Source organism: Castanea sativa, chromosome 1 (genome assembly GCF_040712315.1).
Source record: "Castanea sativa cultivar Marrone di Chiusa Pesio chromosome 1, ASM4071231v1".
NCBI classification, from domain to species: Eukaryota; Viridiplantae; Streptophyta; class Magnoliopsida; order Fagales; family Fagaceae; genus Castanea; species Castanea sativa.
The window spans coordinates 58,990,628-59,016,232 of NC_134013.1; the positions used below are offsets into that span (position 1 = coordinate 58,990,628).

The following is a 25,605-nucleotide window of genomic DNA, read 5'->3' on the forward strand; positions in this document are numbered from 1 at the left end:
AGTTTATCTAGCAGCGGTCGTAATCTTACCACCAAAATTCTTGAAATAACTTTGTAACAAAAATTGCACAAGCTGATAGGTCTGAAATGCCCAAAGTTATAAGCACCTTGAACCTTTGGGATTAGGGTGATGAAGGTCTTGTTCATATCCTTTAGAAGCCATCCATCTCTGAAAAAGCTTTGAACTGATTGTATGAGTTGGTTCCTTACAATATGCCAAAAAAATTTGAAAAATAATCCAGGCATACCATCTGGCCCAGAGGCTTTTAGTGGGTTCATCTCAAAGATAGTGCTTTAAATTCTTCTTTTGAAGGGATTTTGAGCAACTTTGCATTTTCGGCTGCAGATATACTTGGTTCAATTAGATTCTCCAAGTCAGCAGGGAAGGCTGGATTTGAAGTGCTATATAGCTCATTAAAGTGAGCTTCAAAATACTTTTCAATATCCTCCCTACCATAAATTCTTTGCCCATTCTCTAATTTAATATCTGAAATATTGTTTCTTCTTCTTCTAATCAAAGTGGAGGCATGAAAAAATTTTGAGTTCCTGTCCCCCTCTTTTAGCCATAACTCACGGGACTTTTGCTTCATTCTAAGCTCTTCTCTGGTTTGCCACTCTTCTAATTCCACCATAAGGATTGCTTCTTCCTCTAAGGCTTCTTTACTGGAAGGTTTTGACTGAATTACCTCAATGCACCTTTCTAGCTCCTGGATTTTTGTTTCGGTTTGTCCAAAACTAGTTTTGTTCCACTTACTCAGCAAAAAGCCTGCGTGGGATTTTTTTTTTCATCAGATTGAATCCATGGGAGCCAAAAAATTATTTTTCTCCAAGCTTGATCAACGACTTCCTCACATTCAGGATCTCTTGCCCACATTGCCTCAAAGCAAAATGGCTTGTTGATATTGTTGTTTTCAAAATGAGGATCGAGAAGAATTGGCTTGTGGTCAGATGTAGGGGCAACCAAATGCTTTATTCCTGCATTAGGAAACGTCTCCTGCCACTCCTGGTTGCAGCATCCCTGGTCTAATCTAAGTCTTGCATGAACTCCACCACTTCTACGACCCACCCATGTATATTGGGGTCCATGGAACCCAAGCTCAATAGCTGCTGCATTGGATAGGAAGTTACGAAAAGGCTTGGAGGAGTAATCCCCTCTGCTGCTCCCACCAAACTTATCTGAGCTTGAACTGTAACTATTGCAATCGCCCAACAGCATTCACGGGCCTGAGAATGATTCTGTAATGTTTGTGACTAAATCCCAAAATGCTTCTCTGTGGGCAACTTTAGGAGGTCCGTAAACCAGGAGTAGAAGCCAGACATCTGTAGGAGGATCAGAATATACTAAACACGCAATGATATTTTTATTGTCAAAGATAACTTCCAAACTAACTCCCTTAGCCCAATATAAGGCCAAGCTACCAGATTTATTTTCCGCATTTACACAAAAACATCTTCTAAACTTCAAACATTCTTTGATTTTTTCTACCCTAGGAGACTTTGCTTTTGACTCGAAGATGAAGATAATATCTGGTCTTTCTCTATGAACCAGAGCCTTGAGAGCTCTGACTGTTGGGGCTCTACCAGCACCCCGACAATTCCAAGATAGGATTCTCATACCCAAGACAAGAGCAACAATTTAATATAAAAAACCCACCCTCAAATTAAAGGACTACAACATCCAATCTAAATAGCTTCACCATTCCAAAAGCAAAATAAAATCAAACCTCAAGGAAACCCAGCAATTATAGCAGCGGAAAAATACAGCCAGTTGGATGCGTACTCACCAAAGACGTAATCACTGTCGAAGATTGGAGCTCATATGGCGTTGGCTAAGAGTAAATAGCAGCGAGACCCACTAGCTAGAGAAAAAACACTTGCTACTGGCAGAGTGAAACTCACCGGTGGCAGGCGAAACAATAGCAATGAAACAATACCCACGAGGAGGAAAGGAAACCCACGAACAGGGCAGATGAGGCTCACTAAGGAGGAAAGAGATACCCACGAAGGGTAGGGAATGATCGACGATGGAGCTAGAGCTCACGAAGCGGCCAAGATAGGCTTTAGCGCACGATAGCAAAAAAAGCTAATCGTGCGTCGAGAAGATTTTCTTCTTTCTTTTCCTTCGTTGAGTCTGTTTACTCTACATCCGTCAAATTTTGTAATAGCCCTTGTAAGACAAAAAGAGAACCTTGGAAACATCTTTAAAGCATTGGTCATAACTGTAATTAAAGGCTTCGAGTACATCTCCATGCTCTGAAGGTATGGATATATGAACAATGACACCACAATTCTAAATACTCAACGACACCCAATAATTTAATATAATGTGCAATGAAAATAACTTTTTGCGGAGAAAGTAGAAGGAGAATGTGGGAACTTTTATCTTCTCAATCATCTCCTTTAGTAATGCCAAATAGACTAAAAGTGGCTGAAGTAAATTTCAAATGTTAAATCACATAGCACTAATAAAGCCCCAAAATGAGAGAACAACTCACCCAAAACTCTAGAACTATGATGGCCTATGATACAAAAGATCCTGGTGAGGACGAACAATCCTGTACAAATTCTATTGTGAAAAGGAAAAATGATTGGTCTGGATGTAAGTCAAACAGAAAATGAATAGAAGCCCCAACTGCCATCTCCCCCAAATCAAACCGTACTTAAAAGATGTTCTGAATAGATGCCTCCACACGCTTCAGCAAAGTGTACCCCGTGCAGCATGCCACTTTCACCAGGCTGCAGTTTATGAAGTTTACCATATTGATGCGAAAGTGGAAAAACAATGAAGGCAGAGTCTCCGGAAACATCTTGTTGCCCTGAGTGCTCAAAGATTTTATTTACAACAGCTCCTTATCATAAAATGCAAGAAGCTGCTTCACATGATTATGCCAAGCTGCAACATTTTGCCCATCGACTGTAACCCAGTCAACAACAGTTGATGCTGGCTGCTCCCACCATTCATCAAGCTGCAGTCATGCACAATACACGGATAAATATATATAATTAAAATAAAATAGTAAAGAACAAAAAGGAATGATTAAGCCACCAACTGACTGTAACGGAAAAATAATCAATCTTTCATAATAGTCAATTACAACCCATGCACCCTTGTGTATAAGGGGAGAAGATGCCTTTTGGCCCTAAGACAATTGACCTGAAGTACAATTACTCTCACCCATCATTGAATTTAAGTTAAACATATAAAGACATTTTGCAGAAAAAGCTAATAATGACAGACTATAGCAAAGATATGGAAGAAGGGACAGGTTCTGAAACCTAGACGCAGATATACCGTCCAGGCTGTTTAGCATATATGAGTTTAAACAGAGAGTTTCAAAAGTCATGCATACAATTTGAAGTACTGAAGGAAAATAACGCTGTATAAGGGATTGAAGTTTTTAAAAGAAGTTGTTAAAAAATAAACATAAAAAAATAAAAACACATGCAAAAATAAGAGGCTCTACACATTTTAAAGGTAAATAAAGATAACATCAATTTTATGTTATCAGTGATTTACAAGCATGAACAAGAATGCTAACTGTTGAATTTAGAAAATATCCTACAGAAGTAGCTTCATACTTCTACTTGGAATTAATCTTTTGTTCTTGCCATACAACTTTGAAACTCAGCCAATTTCATTAGTTCCTAAATATGATATGGCAAACACAATTGGGCATCCATCAAATGCAAAGTAAAGGAAAATAGAATGTTTCCTATGAAGCATGCAAACAAAGCACAAGGAAAAGCAGTCAGATAATCTCATAATCATTACCTATCATCCCTAGATTTTGAATCTCAATTAAGAAACTATCACAAGAGACTCAAGCTGCACCATATTAAAGCACAGCAACTAAATGTGCCAATGCAAGGAAAGGACAAATTAAGATCTATCTAAAATATTCTTATATCATGCTTACCAAATTCAGAGATTTGGCCAGACAATAAATTATCCATGCAGTTTCCCAAACAAAGAATCTAAACCATACTTTTTTTTCCTGAGAAGAAAAGGGCTTTTTTTTGTGCAAGGGACCAGCCATGGCAACTGTCCCTAGGCATGGCCATAGTAGCTCCTCTATTCTTTGAGAAACCAATGCCTTGGGGCCACAAGTACTCCCTTAGGTGGTTGAGACATAACCTGAACTCAGCCCCAATCAGAGCACTAATGGTTTCAAGAAGTAGGAGGCATTAGTCCTAAAGAAAAACTAGAATACCCATACTAATTTAACTCCCAAAATGTTAAACTTTATTTGAAAATTAATCCATTTAAAATATAGAACCTCTAATAGTTCATAAAATCAAGCAAAGCAGCATAAAAGCTCTTTTTTTGTGTGTGCTTGTGTTTTGTTGTTTTGGGGGGAGGGGATGGGATGGGATGGGAAGGAAAGAGAAAATCACCTCTCATCCTACCCACACTCTATTTCTCAACCAACAAAATTATGCATGAGAGAGAGAGAGCAAAATGCATGACACAAAACATACAGACAGTGCTTCAACAGATGACTAATTTTTTTACCAATGGTAGTTACTCACCAAACCCCTAACATATTTACAATCTTCTGAAGACTTTTGAGCATTTGAGATTGCAGTCTTAAGCTCGGGCAACCATTTCTCCATGACAGTTTTTTCTTGTTCAGCAGCCAAATTCAAACAGTAGCTTGTTGTCCTGCAAGAAGTAGTCAATATTAAACAAGTTGTATTGCTATAAAGTTAGAAAATTATGAGAGGCAAAAAAGTGACAGATAATTGCAATGCATATGGGATCATTCCTGATTGGAATGGCTTGATCATGTAAAACATCTTCCAAGACAGCACAAGGCAAAGAACGGAAAATAAATAGAACTAGATGCATGCATCAAAGGATACAGATATCAGCAATAAATTGAAACAGCCCAGACAAACAAAACAAACCAGATTGGTAGAATACCTAGCCTGGTCGTGTTTTTAAAGATACTCAAGTTATTGACCATAGTATTTTCAGTGAGGAAGAAGATGGATGCTTAAAAAAGAAAAAACAAACAAACAAAATGCCAATCAAGAAGACATTTTCAGCTTCACCTTTCATATTCTTGTTGAGCACGGTAAGCATGGTTCAACAATGCGTGACCACTTTCAACAAGATCTTGCCGTATATGAACCAAATTGATTGCCTTTGCCAAGTCCTCCAACACGCTAGCCTCAGAACCACGAAGTTTCAAACAGAATTCCAGGGACTCCAATACTGATGATAAACTAGAATCTGAACCCTCCAAACCTGATTATGGTGTAAAAAAAATTAGTTGATGATTTTTTAAAAGAAAAAAACACCATAGCAGGCATATGCCCATCAAGTGGGCATTCAACAATTGCTCAAATCAGTAGGGCATCAACCAAGTATTAATTGATGAGCAGTGATGGTCTCTACAGAGAAAAACAAGTCTAAAGAACACTCGGTCGATGTCGATGCACACCAATCAAATGGACCTTATCCACCTTGCAAAATGAGGAAGTCCAGTCTAATAAACTTATATTTTAGTATTAATAACACAAACAAATTTATTAATTGACAATTCAAAAAAAAATCAGAGGCTTTAAATCTAAGAAGCATGAACATGGACAAGGACACGACACAGTGAAACAGCAATTCTAGAAAAATTAGGACACAACACAGTGGGGATAACAATAATTAATATATATATATATATATATATATATCTTTAGGTAAATTTTATTTATTTTTAGGAAAATTTTATGTTTATTTTTAAGTTTTCAAAATAAATAACAACTAACAAAAATATTCAAAACATATTTAAAATCAATGGAATTTTTTTTTTCCTCCACAAATGCAGGACTGTCCCTGATGAACATGTCAGGGATTTTGGAGTGTTCTTATTTAAACTGTAGAACATACCAAATCAACCATATGTGCTTCCTTTGAACCTTTTCATAGAACTCTATGAATCCAAGAATTTCCAGAAATTAGTTCTATGCTAATAAGCATGGACAGGGACACGGACATGACATGACACAAGACACGGCGATACGGAAATTCTTGAAAAATTAGGACACAACACGACAAAGATTAATTTGTGTGTGTGTGTGTGTGTATCTATATATAGGTATTTTATCTAGGAAGCAATGACACTTCATTTGGGGTGTTGTATCCGTACCCATGCTTCCTAGGAAGGGCTAATTTTTCAAAAGTTGCTATGTCACCATATCATATCTGTACCTATACCCATTCCCATACCCGTGCTTCCCAGGTATTTTATACTTACATCATGTATAAGCATATTTAATGTTTATTTTAAAATTTTAAAATAAATAACTATCAAAATCTTTAAAAACACATCTAAAACACCCAGGAAGGTAACTAGGCCTGTTATATAAGCCATGACACTAGCATTTTCTATATTAATGACCAAAACTCACCAGCAGGATATTGAAGGGCAGCTGAAACACGGCATATTGATGGAATTGCAGAAAGATCCCTGGAACCAGCTCTTGCAGTCAACAAAGCTGCATTCTTTTCTGCAGCAGCAACAGCTTCAGGTCCGGTAGATCCATTAGCCCCCATGGACTCCAAGAGTGCCTAAGGCAATTAAAAAGATAAGTCCAACAGCTCATGGATTCATGCTTTTACAGAAAATTTTAGGGGCTCAAAAGCATAAAGAAAATTTGAATCCCATAAATATGTGGTTGAAACCATGGCAAGCACACTAGAAAGTTGAGTTTTCCATACAATGATGTCATCATAATTAGTTACTAGTAATCAATTTTAGGAATCCCATTAGGCCATGACAACATTGTCAACATCCAACTTGGATGTCAATGTATCACAGAATTGACAAAATATTATAAATGGTTTTTTTTATAAGTGACAATGGTATCTATGGTATTTGAACCACACAACACTTTATAGCTCAGGCAAATAAATGATAGGTTTCAGGTCCCGCAAAAGATGCAAATTGCTTCATTGCAGGCAATGGTTAAGAAAAAGGTTCATGCGTTTTACAAAAAGTATCTCAAGAGCCATGAGGACCATCACAACGGCAATCCATCACAAATTTCAGAATAAAGGAATCTTTCTCTAGATTAGGATGTTCGACAGTTCCATGAGTTCAGGGGAAAAAAAATTTCTCACACTGAAGGAAAGATTTTTCAGTCAGCATAAGTTTATATGCTAAGAAAAGAATGCAACTTTTGACATGTATACAGTGAGGCAGCATTAGCAATTCCAATTTATCACTAGCACTGGACATGGCTTAGAAATGTGACACCAAAGACATGTAACCCTGCCTAAGAATGCAGCACCTCTTGATGCATATTCTTTTCTTTATAAAAACTTATTATAACTATTTTATTATAGATTTACGTTCATGCCTATCTTAGACACAATGAGCAAACCTTAGTATGATCCACTATTAATCTCATGTGACCACTAATTGATTCTTATCTAACTCTGTTACATGTTCAAAACCTACTCTTCTCTACTTCAACAGATTTGAACAATTGAGTCTCACCTAAGAAAAAAAGGATCTAAAACTACTACAAAAACCAATGACTGTTAATTAGCAATTGTAGTTACCTATAGAAAAATTAGTCAGATTATAAAATGGCATAGTTGATTACCAGCAATATACATAGTCCATACTCAATGAGAATAATATATAGATTACCTCCTCCACAAAACAACCAAACCAACAATTTCCATAAACAATGATTGCTCAACATTCTATGGATAAGTTGTTAATTGAATTTAGCATTAAATTGTTCCATCATAGTTTCAAAAACCTGTGGGGTTGATGGAAGCATGTAGAGGCTATTATCAGGACTTCGATAGAAAGCAGAAACTTCTTTATCAATAAGATCTTTTGCACCATTGGAAATGTCCACAACAACTGAGCAAGCTGGAATTATAGTGCTTGATGCATACTCCCTTGCAGCTAATGGCTGCTGATTCCAGAATGCAGCGGCATCCTACAAGATAATGAAATTACCAGAAAATCATTTATGACAAATAAAAAAGCTATATACTGTTGGAATTACGTTGTTTAACAAAAAGAAACAACAGCCAAAAATGCAAAAATGAATCCATATTTTATTTTTACAATATAAATATATTGCCGCAGGACATAAATGAATTGAAGACTAGAAAACTAAACATTAATGGAAAAATGAACATAAAAGCCCAGATAGCTATTGAGAGCCCCCTGGCTTTATATAGAAAACAATCTAAAATAATGTTCCCTATTTGTTTTCAGTTGGCAAGCTAACATTGTGCCTGAATGAGGAATTTTGAAATGGAATTTTACTCAGTTCTAATGTTCAAAAAAATCCATGGAATTTTCAAGCATCTAAATCCAAAGCCTAAATTCCATGCAGAGAGGTTCCCTTATAAAAGAATTATAATTTAAATTGTGGTGGCCCCATGTGTGAGGTGGAAGGCTAATTTGTGATTTTTTATTGTATCCCTAGCTTTATTGAATTTCTCAATGCTATACAAAATAAATAAGACCGTCCAATTTCTATGGAACAACAAATTATGCCCTAACAAAGCCTCCAAACAGAGCTGATTTTAAAGTTGAGATATCTTACCATGTTAGCCTTAAGAAGAGCAGTATATATGGTTTCAAGTTCAGATCTGCGGGCATCAAACTCTTCAATCTTCTTCCATTTCTTTTTTAAAGAATCTTCAGCTTCTTTCCTCTCTGCACATAGTTTATTCAAACGTTGTATTTCAGCCATCAGTGTGTTCAAGCTAGCCCTCAACCCTGCAGCTTCTCGCTCCTTAGCCCAGACCTCCAACTGCACCAACAAAGAAGCAGAATATGAAGCAGCCCAACTAGTACCACTCAATAAATCAAAAAACAGTCCTCCCTCCTTTGGCATTCCCTCCATTCTTCGCATAAAAAAAAAAAATTGAAATAATGTCCAGCCCATCAAAAACCTAATAAAAGTTTATAGATAAAAAAGGTACCTATTATATTATTACCTCATATCTTGCATACTTTCTGTATTTAGTTCACAAAATACATTTAATGTGAGTCTACAATGAATTACACATCAAGTGCCATTTGATTGGATTTAACTAAGGTGTAGAAAGTTGTGTAAAGACAACTCATCAAGACAATATACATTAATGAAGAAATGCACCTCAAGATTATACGCAACAAATGAGCATCAAGAATTTTTGTTTTTTTGATAAGTACAAATGAGCATCAAGAATTGGTCCCCCAAGAATGGCATGTTAACATGCACAAAAATCTATAAAGTAGGAGTACAATATATGTTTCTGAGAAAGACAGGATAATGGAAACTAGCATATTAAAAGTTACATGATAAAATACATGGCTCAACATATGGTCATCAGTTATCACCTCTAAAGGATCCACACAAATGGCCATAAGAATGTGTCAACTGGGATGACAATATTGATGAGTTTTATTATCCTCTTCCATCTGTTTCACACTAGGGTTATCCAAAAAATACATAAGGTTACATGATAAAATACAAGGCTCAACATAAGGTTATCACACCTCTAAAGGATCCACACAAATGACCATAACAATGTGTCAACTGGGATGATAATATTGATGAGTTATATTAACCTCTTACATCTGTTCCACACTAGGTTATCCAAAAAAAATTCTGAAAATATGCAGCAAGTAGCCTGGAAGTAGTTCCCCAACCTCACAAACAATTTTTTCACATTAACTAACTAGGATACTAAAGAGATGAATGACATTGATTGCATTAGAAAATTTTGATTGTAAAATCTCATGCCCATTGATATTATGTTTACACAAGTGGAAACCCATAAGTAGTTTCGCTTAACTACATATCCTCTACAAATAATCACGATACAAAGATATGTGCCTTCTTTTTGCATAAAGTGGTATTTTTACAATCAAACTTTTATTACCAATCAAAAAACAAAAAAGATATGAAAGACATTGATTATTTTGTTCTGAAAAATCAACAAGAAAATCTTGGTTTCCATATCTCATGCCCAATAACCATTATGTTTGTAGAACTCAAATGTGCACCATGTATGTCTAAAATCAAATTTATTGTCACACTACGGAAAAAGGAGAGGGAAAAAATAAAAATAAAAAAGACACAAATTTCTTCTTCAATTTTGACATATGTGAAACCTACCAACAGTTTGCTTTAAGCAATGTAGGAGGTGCCTCAATAATTGTATAAAAAGATTTAACAAAAATCTTGATCTGAAAAACACACAATGTTCCACTTTAAACCAACCAAGAACAGAATATTGAAAGTCTAACAATAAGAGAATCATATCTATTATAACAGACAGAAATATCTATTTTTTAGTAAATAAATTACCTTTAAGGAAAAATGACATGGAACAATTATGAAGAAAACAAACTCTAATCATGGCAATGTTTTAGCGAGATCATTTATAAATGGTAACTGGAACCATTTTATCCACAGACTTACCTCGAATTGCCTAAGACTACCCACATTTTGCGATGCACCTCCAACACCAAGTGAATTTGAGGAAACTACATCATTACTTCCATGTAAACGTTTTACAAGTTTTTGACACAAGTCCCTAGCCTCTGCAGCTTTATTCCGTGCATCTTCAGTAGCCAAAAATTGTTGAACATGAGCTTTCTGTGTACAAGAAGACATACTAGAATCAATTCAACACCTAAAGGAAATCAACTGGGGGGGGGGGGGGGAGGGGGAAGAGAGAGACAGAGAGAGCAGATCTAGATTGGGCAAGGTTAACTTGAAGCACTTTTCAAGTTAAAAAGGTGTGAGTTTGGCTCTAAAACCAGCTTAAACCCATTTTCAATGATATGCATGAGGCCTTTTATTGGGATGGAGAAAAAAAAAACGTGTGTGTGTGTGTGAGAGAGAGAGAGAGAGATGAACTTGATAAGAACAGATATAGAAATATAACTACTTACAATTTGAATAAAATTTAGAACATAAAGATGATTAGTGCAAGGTCCAAAGAGAGCAATAACAAAGTAGCTTACAGATAACACTTATTACAAGGCCTCATAAAAACAACTATGCAAATAACTACCATCTAAAAAAGGACCTGTCTTTCAAGAAGTTGATTTTGAGTTCCTCTAGAAGGTGCATCTCCTATCTTTCCATTGCCATAAAGCTGATAGTGTAATGGCGAGCTCACATCAGGAGAAGAAACATCCATGACTGTGTTGTTCTCATACTTGTACCTATTAAGAAATCAGAAAGTATCTATTCATTAAAAAGGTGTTTCTACATTGATAAAGAGACTGAAACTTCACCAGAAACATAACACCAGGAAATGGCCTCATTAATCTGAACAGACAAAAAAATCAAGTATCACCTGGGACAAAATCACAAAATGGAACAAAAATGAAGCTCATTGATGACAAAAGTCAAACAAAGGAATAAATCATGCCAAAAATTTTCTACTTAGTATATAAATAAATATGTCACTTCAAAACTGTCTACCAGTAAGGGTCCACTTCGATCAGCCATTTAAAACAGTGCATTTTTAAAAAACAGCAATCTTAAATGTGTTTTGAGATCATAGTTAACATGTTTGGTAAAACTTGTGAAAAACTGTTGTTTCTGTCAATTGAGTGTTTGGATAATTTTAGTCTAAAACTGTTGTTTTGGGTGCAAATTACCAAATAGGACTTAAAAATGCTATTAAGGTAATCCTGCCACTTTTTTTAATGCAATCAATGTTAAAATTTGTAATAATAATAATAATAATAATTGGTTGCTTTTATTATTATATGAAGATACTAATAAATTCAGACACAAAAAAATTAAAACAAATAAAAAAATGCATTAAAGAATAAAGATGTATGATTGATCATTGCATTGCTCCACCAGTCTCACCACATTTTTTATTCATTCATCTCTCCCAACAGCTAATCATGCTTTCTGACTTTTATCCACTTGTTGGCTCGCAGGCCTACTTTTCTTTTTTTTTGATAGGTAATAAAAGTTTTATTGATAAGAAAAGTGAAATGTGTTTACGATAGTAAACTCACTACACTTGAAGCGAATACAAACAAATCAGAGGGAAGAGCTAACAGAAATAAGGAAATCAGACATGGAAATACAATGCGTAAAACTCCAAATACGAGATCACCCAAACAAAGTCCTAGCTAGCAAAGGCTTCAACAAATCCACAGGTCTCTCAATGTCCTCAAATGTTCAGGCATTGCATTCCTTCCAAATTAACCACATAAGACACGCTCTCAAGCTACTTTTCTCGGTTATGTTGCTTTCTTTCTGCAAAATCCTCACTAGTCACTAGCTTATATATCACTTTGTCCAATATTTTTATTAACTCGCACACACATGAAAAATTCAATGTCCTCACTCATGTTTGATTTAAAAAGTAAGCCGTTCGTGGAGCCCAGCACTCAAATTTGATTGTTGTAAGGTTTATGGGGTAGAGTTCTGAATCCTTGCAGAGTACAAGATTGAGATTTGAGTCATGTAGCTTACTAGTGAGATCTTTTGTTAACTATTTACAATGACAGTTACATGATATTTTTATGCATAAATACCAGCTTCTAGTATTTTGGTCATTTAAGCAAATGTTTTAAGGATATTTGTGGGATTGACACCCTAAAAATATTATGTGTGAAAATGTGAATATACAATTTGAAAGTAGCATTTCCAAAAAAGTTGGGAGTGACCTCAGATTTTAAAATGCAATTTTTTGGGAATTTTCACAAAACACAATTTTTCTGAAACTATGGGACCAAACACAATATTTTTCACCTTTTTTGTTATAAACGCACTTTTACTACTCGAAAACCAGGGGCCAAACAGACTATTATCCACTTCAATTTGTGGACACACACATAGATGGATGATTGACTAGAAATTATGATCCATTTCTTGAGCACAACAAGATATCAATTAAAATGAATGGCAAGCATCCTATAAATCAAAATCAAAAAATAAGAAACGTAATGTTGCTATATATACCACTATGTATGAGTTAATTTGAAAACCAAAAACAGCATTTCATATAGGCACATTATCTAAAAAGGATCTTCGAAAGATTGTAAAGTTTAACGCCCAGTCATTAGATCTTCGAAAACTCGTGACACTTAACGCCCTGTCATTTCGATGGGACTCATTAGTGTGCTCTCATTTATTAGTGACTAAACAACTGAAACCTTTTTTTGAAAAGTAATAAGTTTTATTGATATCAAAAAAGGGACACCCCAATGCGCAGGGAGTGCACAGGAGTCGACAAACCAAGTACAAAAATTACAAAAATCAAAATCAAGAATATAAGAGAATGATTGATTTCGCAAAGCAGTCATCAACCAATCCAATTATTGTTCCCCATTGTTTAATGTGGTGTCGTTGGAGGGAAAGAAATAGTAGGTGTTTTGAAGATAATGAGAGATCCATACCAGATCTCAACAAACAACTGAAACCTACTAACTTCTAGTGATTAACGCATTGGCCTCAATCCTTCTCCATTAGATATTCAGATGTAGCATAGGAACATAACAAACCTTAGAGGTAGATGTAACCTAATAAGGGAACAAAATTTGTGTAACTGAATCCATTAAATTTGTGACACAGACCAGCTAACTAATAAAAATTCCAGAAAAAACTCTGTTGTGAGTGAAATCAAGTATGGCGAGTTTAGGTCAAATGGAAGTATAAATCATAACAGAGACAAGATTTGTGTGATTGGCCTTATGCCTACGCCCATGGGCAGCATAGACTTCAGAAAACAAAGTAAGGAGACTGGGTACACCAAATCTCGCTCTCTCTCTCTCAATGGAGGCAAAGAGAATTTTTCTGTCCTAATATCTAGTCATGGCACACAAGACAGAGCACTACAAACAAAAGCACAATCTGAATGTACACTCCAACGTTGGCACAAAAACTCCAATCCAAATAAAAGCCAGAGTCGGCTGAAGGTGTAAAACATATGGGATATACTATGATAGTTGATATGGGTGTACAGCATGATGTTCCACGCAACTTAACACCAATTCAAGCATCAACAAACTCCCCTTAAGGGCCAAAATAACCAAGAAAAAAAGAACACCTGATGTTCATGAATAAAAAGGCTAAAATCAAGGTTAACTTTGGACACAATTGGGAAAAAATTTAAGCTGGCTCATAAAAAGCATTTCTTCAAACAACCATTTTTTTTAGTAAGTTAGAAAAAATGAGAACTATAAGCACAAATGATGAATTCTTTAGCAAAGAATGACAGAATAAAAGCAATAAAACCAGTGGAACACCCACAAATCTAACTTGATCAAGAAGAAAACAACGCCATGTCAGCAGTTAGAGAAATAAATTATATACACTGGCCCACAGGGATGCTAAATGGGGACACTGCAGCCTTTAAACCAAAGATGAGTATAAATCAAATAAAGGACCTTCAACAAATTTACATATTTCCAAGATGCTTGAGTTGACATCGTTGCCAAATTAATAACTTTTAAAGCATTAACCCAAAAAATAATACCACATTCCAATTCTCAAAGCTCTACTCAAATGAATAGTCAAATCCTCCACCTTCTTCCAGCAACACAACCCTGTAGCATAGCCCATGCTATCCAAATTGGTGTACAGAATAAGTAAGAGCATTTGTTTCTGAAGTAGCAAGAGAAATTTAAGTCACCATATAGAGATCCATTAGGGCTGTTCACCGGTCAGTCAAGCTCAGGAAGGGGTTAAAGCCACCACTCAACCCAACCATGTCAATTGAGGAGAATTAGGCCACTCAACCGGATTGAGTGTTCAGATCACCAGTAGGTTATGACAGTTTCATCTAGTGAGGATGGCAGTTAAACGACAAGGGAGAGAGGAGAGTTTGGCATTGCTCCTTGCCAATCTGGGATCATTGGTGATGGATCTGGGGCTGCCTGTTAGGAACCCAGTGGTTCCAAAAGGAGATGGATGGGAAGTGCATGGAAATGGATGAAAATTATATGGAAATTGACTTAATTCATTTTATTCAACCTCCAAAGAATTATTAAGAGAGAAAGGAAATGCCAAAAGCAACAAATTGCTTTATTATTCAACATGAAAAAAAGGGGACTACATGGATCTATTTATAGATAACTAGCCCTAATCTAATTGGCCCACATGGCTTAAGACTATTGATTAATTAATCTCCAAAGTGCTCTAACTAATATCACATGTTTATAAGATACACATGTGATAAAAGTGATTAGTGTGCTAGGCTACTAACCAGCTTCTTACTTCTAATTGTAACTAACTTTCCTAATCTAATTCAACCCTTAGGATCTCATCCATCTAAACTATATTTGGGATTCCTAACACTGCCAGAGCTGAATATAGGGACACCAGTGCCAAGGTCAATTGGAAGGTTTTTTTTAATATAAGTAATAAAATTTATTAATAAAACAAGTTACTTCATGCTCACGATGATGAGCATTATGTAACCTAAAAGAACTACAAAAAAGTAAGCACAAAATGAAAGTGATTTTGTAAACTCTAAAAGATTATTGCTAGCTGTAAGACCCTCACGCACGAGACCAACAATGCTTCCAATTGATCATTCTTTCAGTTGTCTGTATCTTCAAAAGTATCGTTATACGTCTCCCTCCACAATAACTGCATCAAGCATAACGGTATAACGTACCAAATCTCCAAATTTTGCCTCCCAAACCAATTCCTCCACCCAAACAAAAGATCAGCCACATGCCTTGGTAACACCCACCGCATCCCAAAGGTTCTAAAAACCAAGCTCCACAAATCATAGGCTACATCACAGTGAATCAACAAATGATCTACCATCTCTCCACTCTGCCAACACATACAATGCCATCCAACTTAGGTAATTCTTCGCTTGATAAGATTATCACAAGTAAGAATCTTCCCTCAAGCTGCTGTTCCAACAATAGATGAGACCTTAAGAGCCTTAACACGCCAAGCACTCTTTCAGGGAAAAAGTGTTTTGGCGCACCTCAAATAGCCTCATAATACAAGAAAATAGTAAAAACCGATTGGAAGTTTGAAACAAGAGAGAGGAGCTGCCATAGAAGGGTGGGGGAATCAATGGGAGAGTCGGGTTATGCAGGTGGCAAGCACCTACACCCCACCAGCTGACCGATACAAGTCAGGTTTAAAGGCCAAAACAACCCACTTCAGATCAAGTTGAAACCATTTATTTGCCATTGGGTCAAGTCGGATCAAATGGATGAATCAAATGGTTCATTCTGTGAGCAACACTATGATCCATTAAAACTCAATTATATAAAGATTCCATTGTAGCTATCAAAACCGGCTCCAAGCTTTGCGATAAATTTGGGTGCGTATAGTTAAACATGAAGAGTGTAGTATAGGACCAAACAAAGCTTGGTTATTCTATCTAAAAGCAATGATGAGTGAAGCATAAAGAACATTTTATTTTAATTTATTTTTATTCAATTCTAGAAGTCAATTGCATATTCATTGGTCAAGTAGATTTTATTTAAGGTCTTATTAGTTTTTTTTTTTTTTTTGATAAACATTTAAGGTCTTATTAGTTAATTAAGTTAATTACTATTTTATTTAATTTCCTAGAGTCAAGAGGGTATTTTTGTAAATCAATAACCGGGCTGCCCTGAGTCAAACACCAAAACACCATAAAAGATCATTCAAGAAGACCTCAAAAGAACTTAACAAGAAACTTTTTAAATGTATGGTAGATAAGGCTAGCAACAATCTCATTAACAAACAACGATCGAAGATTCCCACAAGTACTAAGTAGAAGACTTTAATTAGATATCACCAACTGAACAACCAAAGTCAAACATTGAAAAAGCAGAACCAAGACTAAAGAGAGTCATATGAGCACAAATAGAACACAAAAAGAATGTTTAGTTATACCTTAGAGTTTCTGCATCAGCTCTAACATCAATTTTCTCGATTTCTCTAGAAATAATAGTCTTCAGCCGTAAAGCATATGCAGTAATTAAATGAAGCAACTGAGGAGGACTCTTCAAGCAATTTGCAATAACAGTTCTAACCTCATCAGGTATTTCACCATCAAAATCAAATCCTAACTTGGCTGCTTCCAATTGAGGATTCAAATGAATGCCATTTCCTTCATAAGCAGGAAAAGAATTGCGTATTTTTTCAATCATATGCATAGCAAGAGATTCACATGCCTTTCGGATATTTCTTTCCCGATTGGTTTCGATAACAATGACGTCATCTGCAGATTTACTGCCCTTAACAGTTGAATAAACTGCTTCTTTCTCACTGTTTAAACTGAAGCTGTTAATAAGCTCAACTGAAGAATCAACACTTAACCTTTGAGCATCCCTTGCTTGATTAACATAGTAACAGAGTCGTTTGTGATACTCTGCAAATATTTTTGCTGCTTCATCACACTGTTGTTCATAAGCCTTCAGCATCACCTGCTTGTGCCTGCACTATGTGTAAGCATATATGAGACCTGTCCACATTGAAAACTCCAGATACATAGTACCCTTTAGAAAAATCCATTCACAGAAAAGGCCATGAGTTTCATATATCAATGTGGTCCACATATCTCAAAAATATACATAATCATATGAAATTCAACAGTTTTATTCTTGAACATGTAGCCATGCACTTATTTGTTTTTATATGGAATAGATTCTCTATATATATGAATAAGAAATAAGATGGTAGCTTATTTGAAAACGCCATCAACTTCAGCACCTGATTCTTCAATAAAATTTACCAGGAACAACACGAAATGTTTAATTATTTGAATATCCATTGCAAGTAGGGTAGGTGTAAATAGGCTATGAAGCCAGCCCAATTAATTGCAGTATATTGCTTTGTAGGATTGAGTTTAAACATTACATTGACAAATTACGAAAACACACCAACAGAAAAAGTAACACAGTTAAAACATTAACTACCAATATTGGGAAAAGGTCTATGCAATTCAGTTTATGATAATTCATACTAATGCTGCTTATCTTCTTTCTTTTATTGATAAGTTATACACATTATACCCAATGGGTCTCGCAATCAAATCCTCACCCTCCGCCCCATTATTATCAAAGGAGGAAGTGTCAGTTGAGCAATCACTCATTGGCATCCTCCATCTACTTCAACAAACTCAGCGCACTTTCTCTTTGCTTACAATAAGTGGGTTGTGGTGATTTGAATTCAGATTCTCTACATGGGAGAAACCCAGCAATGCCACTAAACTACAAGGCTCATAGCACTCTATCCACTTTCCAACAACCAAGAATGTGTTCAAATATATTAAGTCAATGTAACTATATAAGTACTAACACAAACTATGCAATGTGTAGAACTACAACCCCTTAAAATGAACAAACATACTAGACCTTAAACAAATTTTCCTCATTCCTAATATCATAATACAATCATTCCATTCCTCAATCTGTTCAACAAGCAAAAAATACATACGGTAAATGACACATTTTATAAAAAGTGAACAAACAAACCTGTAATTGGTGCGCTCATCAAGCATTCTCTTCCGCTCAGCCTCTTCTCTCGAAACCTCCAACATCTTAGCCCTCAAATCTTTTCTCTGTCTCCTCACAATATTCCTCAACCTCTCGACTTCCTTCGCCGCCGCGTCCCTCTCCTGCAACGCCGCCTCCCTCGCCTCCGCCGGGCCCAATCCCTCCTCCACCACCACCGCCTTCTCCTTCCTCCTCCCACTTCCTCTACTCCTACCCTCCTCTTTCCCCAAATTCACCGAACTGCCACCTCGTCCGCCGCCGCCTCCACTCTCTCCGCCATCGCCGCCACCGCCACCGCCACCTCCGTGAACCGTGATGTTGCGGCGGATATTCTCGACGGTCTTCTCGGACTTGACGCGAGTGAGGAGGAAATTCCAGACGGGGATCATGTTACCGCGGCAAATCTTGCGGAGCGAGTCAATGGAAGGTAAGTGTGACTTGTTGCTCGACCCGGTGTACGGACCTAACGGTCTGTAATTCATCTCCTTCTGAAGCCATTCCAGTATGGCCTCCGGTTGCGCCGCCGCCGACGACGACGACGAGCTCGTCGAGCTCTGATGCTGCATTGTTGTTGTGAGTGAATCAACCAAAACCCTAGGGCCTGCTTCGATCGGCGACTAAATCGGCATTAGGGTAAAATTTGAGAGAAATCTATCGAAATAGAAAGCGGAGTTGTTCGCATTTCGTGGAATTCGAGTTAGATCCGATTCAAATTGGTACTACGACTTGTAATTCCCAATTTTGAAAATGCTAATATATAGAATAGTATATAATAGAGAGAGACAGAGAGAGAGAGAGAGAGAGAGAGAGTGGCCGGCGAAGGAAAGAGGAGTGAGTGTGTCTGAGTCTGTAGTGTACTGTTTGTCCTTCAAGGCTGAAGCAGAGATCAGAATCAGATATTTTTAAAAAAAAAAATTGCTAAAAATATATAAAATTAAACCGTATGTTATTCCCGCTCTTGTATTTGCATGTACACTACAGACAGACTACAGTCTCCCGTTGGGGGTAATTTTTAATTTTATTAGTTTAATTTCAAATGTTGTAATTAGAGACATTCAATCCATAATGTCTGTTAATTTGGTCTTACGGTCATTTGCTTAGGAAATACTTTTATAGACTTTTTATATTAATTTTTTATTTTAATAATTTTTTATATTTTCTATAAAAGTAACATCAAAATTTATCTAAAATAGTTCTTTGAAAATAAAGACATAAATTAACATAACTCTATCTTTGAATATTCTCTTAGATAACTAAGAAGAGGTTGTTGAGACTTTGATTAGAATGACCGGGTTGATGCCACAAATCGATGTATATAGTAGTTGAATCTCATTACATAAATTATGATTTATCTTGATGTAAACCTTATTAAACTAGTATGGAAACTTGAGTTAAAGAAAATATAGATGTGCGGTTTCAATGCAACCAAAAGTCAATTAGTTTTCCATCCAAAAAAAAAAGGCCATTAGTTTTATTTTATTTTTCCCCTGCCTCTTCTGATAAAGATGTCATTTTTTGTTTTTTTTTTTTTTTTTTTAGGAACATGTCTTTTTTGTTAATATTTATTAAACTCAATTTCTACCCTTTTTTTTTCTTTTTCTTTTTTTGAGAAGAAAATCAGCCATAATATTAAGCAAGAAGCTAGTAAATCAACAGAAACAAAATTGACTATATCTAGAGTGGCAAACTCCATCCAAACTAACAATAGAGCAAATAGCCTAGCTCTCCTAGCCTAGGCATCCACAACAGAATTACATTGTCTAACAGTATGTGAGAAAAACCAACTCTGAATAGGAGTCCAAATCTTTTGTCTCATCAACTGTGCTCCACTCCATACTCCACCAATAAACCTTAGATAGTTGGTCTCTCCTATTAAGTGAGATAACCCTGACTTTAACACTAACGTTAACGTTAAAATCATACTTTTTTTTTCTCTTCCGCAGCTTTTATTTCTTCTCTCTAGTTGCGGCTTTTATTTCTAGTGAATATTATTCTCTATTTGGTTGACGTTAACAAGAACTCTTTTGAGTTTTGTCTCTTGCCGCAGCTTTTGTTTTTGATTTGGACTCTTCCCTCTATTGTCTCATTGTATATCTTTCTCCCAAATTTTTAAAATCATACCATTTTTTTTTCTCTTCCGCAACTTTTGTTTCTTCTCTATGGTTGTGGCTTTTGGTTTCTTTTTCTTTTTTTTCTCTTCTCTGCGTGGTTGACATCTCAAGTGTTCATCTTCATCCTCACTTCGCCCTAGTTATAGACACATCCTCACTTCATTTTCATCTTCAAGTGTTCATTTGCTTCTATTGGTTTTTGGAAAGGAAATCTTCTAGATTTTTTTGTTATCGAACGTTTCGAGGTTTTGATGTGAGAGTAAAGTGTGAAGAGAAGCAAAGTGACTTGTCTATGGTGATAATGGTGTTTGATTTTTGTTCCATTATGAATCATGTGGAAAGAAAAACGTTTTTGGACGATTTAAAGGTTGTAGTCAGTAAATAATTAGGGTTGCTAGATTTTGTATGTCACATGTTTGTTGAAATTCTTAGATGAGTGACTGGGGCAAGAAGCTCCTCCATAGAAGCTCTCTTGTATATATATTATTATAGAGATTACAATTTGATTTGAATATATAGATAACATTTTATTTAAATTCCATATTTCATTATTTTATCAAACTCTATTTGATAAGGACTGATTGGATTAATGGATATCTGCTGAGAATACTTAGACTAATATGTTTTTGTTTTGTGTTTCAATTGAGATAAGATCGAACATGTCTCAATAGATTTTTTTTTTTTTTTTTTAGATGAAACCGGACCTATTCTGCAAGAACATTATATGCAGGAAAAACAGTTTCTATAGAAACAAAAATAGGGGAACCATACCGATTCTGCAGAAACAGAAACATTATGCAAGAAAAAAAAATTTGTAGAAAACAAAACAGAGAAATCGAACCTATTTTGCAAAAATAGAAACATTATCTGCTTGAAGTTGTACACATCCCTTGATGATGGTGAATTATCATTTGATTGCTTAAAAAAGCTTGTCACCAAACATTGCATTGAAATTCATAGTATTAAAGGGAAAAAAAACCTTAATGCCATTTTAAAGTACTAAAGCTAGATTCTATAAGCTGGAAATTATACACCAAAAATTAAGAATAGTAAAAATTTTGAGGGAGTTATTTGGGAGGTTGTGCTTTTATTGTCTGGATTGCTTGACAAATACCCCACATGGTTTCAAGGGACACTTATCGCTGCAGATAGATACCTTCCCTCATAATGTGGCTTTTCCCATGTTGAAGAGTGAGTGAGAGTGGCTTTTGAGTTTGTGAGAGTACAATTACAATTACATAGAACTGAACAAGCACTCACCCCCTAGGGCCTCCTTCTCTTTCTTGGTTTTTTTTTCCTTGTTTTTACTTTCTCACATTATGTGTGTGTGGAATTAATGCATAGCCTTGAAAGTGAATTCCTTTTAGCTTTTCTTTGATATCCTTAGTTGGTTTCTCAATTGGGTTTTGCTCATTTCTCAATTTTGAGATCTAGATTCTGAAAAAAAAAATTTCTTCAAAGGTTCTTAATTTTTGTGTAACTTTTTTAGTTTGAGGTTCCAAGTTCCAAACTTTAATGGCTCCAAGATTGGACTTTTCTACTTGGTGGGCAAAAGATACCTACAAAGGAAACCCAAAGGCGGTCACAATGGAGAACCCAAATTTCTCAATTGTGGAGATTGATGGTCCAGACTCTGCCTTCAGGCCTATAGAGAAAAGTAGTGGCAAGAATGCAAAGCAAGTGACATGGGTTTTGCTTCTCAAGGCTAATTGTGTTGTCAGTTGTGTTGCTTGGCTAGCCACTGTGCTTTGGGCATTGCTTAGAGCTATCAAGAAGAGGCTAATCCATAGGCAAGGAGTAACCTTGGCAAGTGAGGCTAGTTACAATTATACTGTCATGCTAGGCTAATAGGATCTCATATATGAAATTTAAAATCTACCAGTATTTTCTCTATATGGATTATGACTTTCAATTGACTCTAGAGTCAAGAACTTTGTCACTACAATTAAAATAGGACTCCATGAACAAAATTAGGCATGTGCCACAGTAGCTTTACTAATGATATATGCAGTGTAGCAGAGCAAGAGAGAATTTTTAAAGGAAGCAGAAGTTTTAGGCCTACAAACAAACAAAAAACGTTGCTCCTCCCCCAAATACAGAAGTTCAAGGAGCCTTTTTGCTAACAAGATCTCACTAAAAGACACATCTGGAAAACCATAGTAAAAGATAAAAAATTTGCAAAATTAAGTTAATATCTCAATGTATGATCTCTATGGAGCATGGCTGATAAAGTCCTACAAGCAATCACACTTATATCTTCAATTCTATCTTGTTATTCAACATCTTCATAATTTCTTTGATTTCCCATTTTGGATAATTGTGCCTACATATCAATGTATAACAAATCATAAATCAATAAAAAGGAAGCAAAAAATTAATAATTAAATCAACTTTCATCTATTACCTGTATCAAGTTCAACATATTAGTAAAGCTAGGTGTATTTAAATTTGTCAGGCTATCTTCCTGATACATTTAACAACGAAACAAATAAAAATCAAAGAAAAAAATAAATCAATAAATAAACTTTCATTTAATTACCTGTATCAAGTTCAACATATCAGTAAAGCCATGTGTATTTAAATTTGCCATGCTATCTTCCTAAGACATTTCACAATGAAAATCATATAAATAATGTAGAGAATTAGTACATACTATTGTCTAACGAATTGTAAGCATAAAGTAACAAAACACAACACACATTTTCATACTGGTATGAGCTGTTGAATATGAGAGGATGCTTTAGTTTGACATTTTCTCTTTCTTGTAGCTTTCTCTAATGCACCCTTTCTTCTATGAGATGTCCCTACACATGCTTGTCTCCCTTTAAGCCTAATTCCTTTAATTTTATTTCCTTCACAGTTAGTAGGCTGCACATTGTCATTAGCTTGTTGAGCCTTTGATTTGAAATAGGTGCCCCCAACAGCAGATTCTTCAATTGATCAATTTTTCAAATTTGTCTCTACTTTGTTCAAAGTACTTTCATGAGCATCCAAAGAAATACGAAAAGACTCATCAGTCAGTGCAGCTCTTGCTGCCAAATTAGAATACAATTTAAGCAACACTTTATAATGACTTCCCACATCTGCATTTTGGTCATGTGGTCCTACATGCATATAATTATTCATTGCAGAATCATCCTTTGCATCTTTTGTCCACCTTTTTAAAACATACTGATTTGGCACCCTTTTACAATTTTGAAGAGATAAGAGCATCCGTAACAGATGTTGCAAAAAAAAGGTCATTTTGCAACACCAAAACCCTACTTTATTATTTTACCACATCATTTTACAACATCCCATTTATCAAATGTTTTATTCTTCAATCCTATACATTAAAATAATATTTACAACATAATAAAATAATATATTAAATTCCTCCCCCATCATCATCATCAACAACACCAACAACATCAACTACAACAACAACCAGAAAAATTGTTGCGGCCACCGCCACAATCACCATAGAAAATAAAAAATAAAAACAACCACCAAAATCAACCCACAACCGCCGCCAAATCCACCATAAAATCACAACCACCAAAACAGAAAAACAAAAACAAATCAAAACAGAGATCGGCACCACCACCGATTCGCCATCACCGATTCACCCATCACTAGCCGACCCACCCACCACCACTGATCCGCCCATCACCATCTCAACCCACCCACCGCTATAACCCACAACCCACAACCCATGAAACTCAACCCACCCACTGCCATAACCCACAACCCGAACCCGAACCCACCCACCACTGATCTGCCCATCCGAACCCACCCATTGCCCAACCCACCCATCAAACCACAGCCAAAAAACGTGAATGGAAAAAAAAAAAAAAAGGAAAAAAAAAGAACTCGAAGCGAAATAGAGAAGATAGATGGTCGGCGGCGTCAAGTGGTTGTCTTTGGTGAGATCGGGGGCATCGAGTGGTGGCCTTTGGTGATTGGCGTGCTGTGGAAGACAAAGAGAGAAGACAGAGATGAGAAGACGGAGAGAGAGATATCTATGATGAGGAGAGAGAAAACAGAATAAAATAAGAATATATATATTCTGCCATGGCTCGTCTATAAAGTGGCAAATTGCAACGGTACTGTTCAATGTTGCAAAAATTTGACACATTTAGCACATCTGATAAAAGGGGTTTTTTGGTGTTGGTGTGCCAAATGTGCCAAATATTTGGCATTTGGCACATTTGACACATCTGCTGTGGATGCTCTAACACTTTTAAGGCATGGGCACATAATTCTAACAAATTCAAATTTATTACAACTACACATCACTATAAAAGCCAATGAATCAAATTGAACAATGTGTTGGCAAGATTTACAAGGAGAAATAACTTTATATTTTACCACAGATCCAACCTCACCATCCTTATGCAATTCACAATCCCAAGCGAGCCATAATTCACGATTAAACAGCTTAAATACTGCAGGAGTATAAACACTCGCTGCATGCTTCAATATTTCTATTGAATATTCTAATGATGGTTTACTTTGAGTTGCTTTAAAATCCGCTCTCAACTCTTCAAAAAGTCTATCATCAACCAACCTTTGAAAGTGACGAAAGAAATGCAACAAGTCATAATTATAAGTTATTTACCTTTTAATTTGACTGTTCATACTCTCACTTCTCTAAGTAGTAGACATATCATCACAAAATGTTTTCCTCCCATAAACAAAAGCCCATTTCTCCCTTAACTCAAATTGTCTTTGCAACCAACTGTTATTCTTTAGATCATATTTATCAAGCATATTATCCCATGCATCTAAAAAATCATCTTCATAGTCATGGTCATATACACAACTACTAAAATTTGCTGCAAAAGTACTGTACCTTCCAAACACTTCTTTGAGTTGCTTAGCTGCATTCTGGTACATATGCCAAACACATAAACGATGATGTGTTTCTGGCCATTGTGAAGCTAATGCCTTTGTCATTGTAGTAGCTTAGTCTATAAGGATAGTCTGTGGTTTCTTACCAAACATTGTCTTCTGAAAAGAATCAAAAAACTGCATGAAAGTCTCAGATGTTTCATCATATAA

General features: G+C 35.8%; 3 protein-coding genes across 3 annotated transcripts; all 3 read right to left on the minus strand.

Moving 5' to 3' along the window:
• Positions 1-274: 274 nt before the first annotated feature.
• LOC142630856 (uncharacterized) lies at positions 275-1,215 on the minus strand. Its single transcript, XM_075804912.1, has 2 exons — positions 852-1,215; positions 275-765 (listed from the first exon to the last, which is right to left on the minus strand). Exons 1-2 carry the CDS (start codon positions 1,213-1,215, stop codon positions 275-277), a joined length of 855 nt encoding a protein of 284 aa, XP_075661027.1.
• A 1,161-nt stretch (positions 1,216-2,376) lies between these two features.
• On the minus strand, positions 2,377-19,360 carry LOC142622750 (AUGMIN subunit 5). Its single transcript, XM_075796275.1, has 10 exons — positions 18,431-19,360; positions 16,848-17,390; positions 11,056-11,194; positions 10,443-10,619; positions 8,574-8,783; positions 7,770-7,955; positions 6,408-6,567; positions 5,055-5,250; positions 4,530-4,662; positions 2,377-2,965 (listed from the first exon to the last, which is right to left on the minus strand). Exons 1-10 carry the CDS (start codon positions 19,015-19,017, stop codon positions 2,837-2,839), a joined length of 2,460 nt encoding a protein of 819 aa, XP_075652390.1. The 5' UTR covers positions 19,018-19,360; the 3' UTR covers positions 2,377-2,836.
• Positions 19,361-22,834: 3,474 nt separating this feature from the next.
• LOC142630865 (protein FAR1-RELATED SEQUENCE 5-like) lies at positions 22,835-25,500 on the minus strand. Its single transcript, XM_075804923.1, has 8 exons — positions 25,208-25,500; positions 24,913-25,111; positions 24,171-24,319; positions 23,541-23,746; positions 23,272-23,492; positions 23,102-23,161; positions 22,967-23,026; positions 22,835-22,885 (listed from the first exon to the last, which is right to left on the minus strand). The coding sequence occupies exons 1-8, from the start codon at positions 25,498-25,500 to the stop codon at positions 22,835-22,837; spliced, it is 1,239 nt and encodes a 412-aa protein (XP_075661038.1).
• Positions 25,501-25,605: the final 105 nt, after the last annotated feature.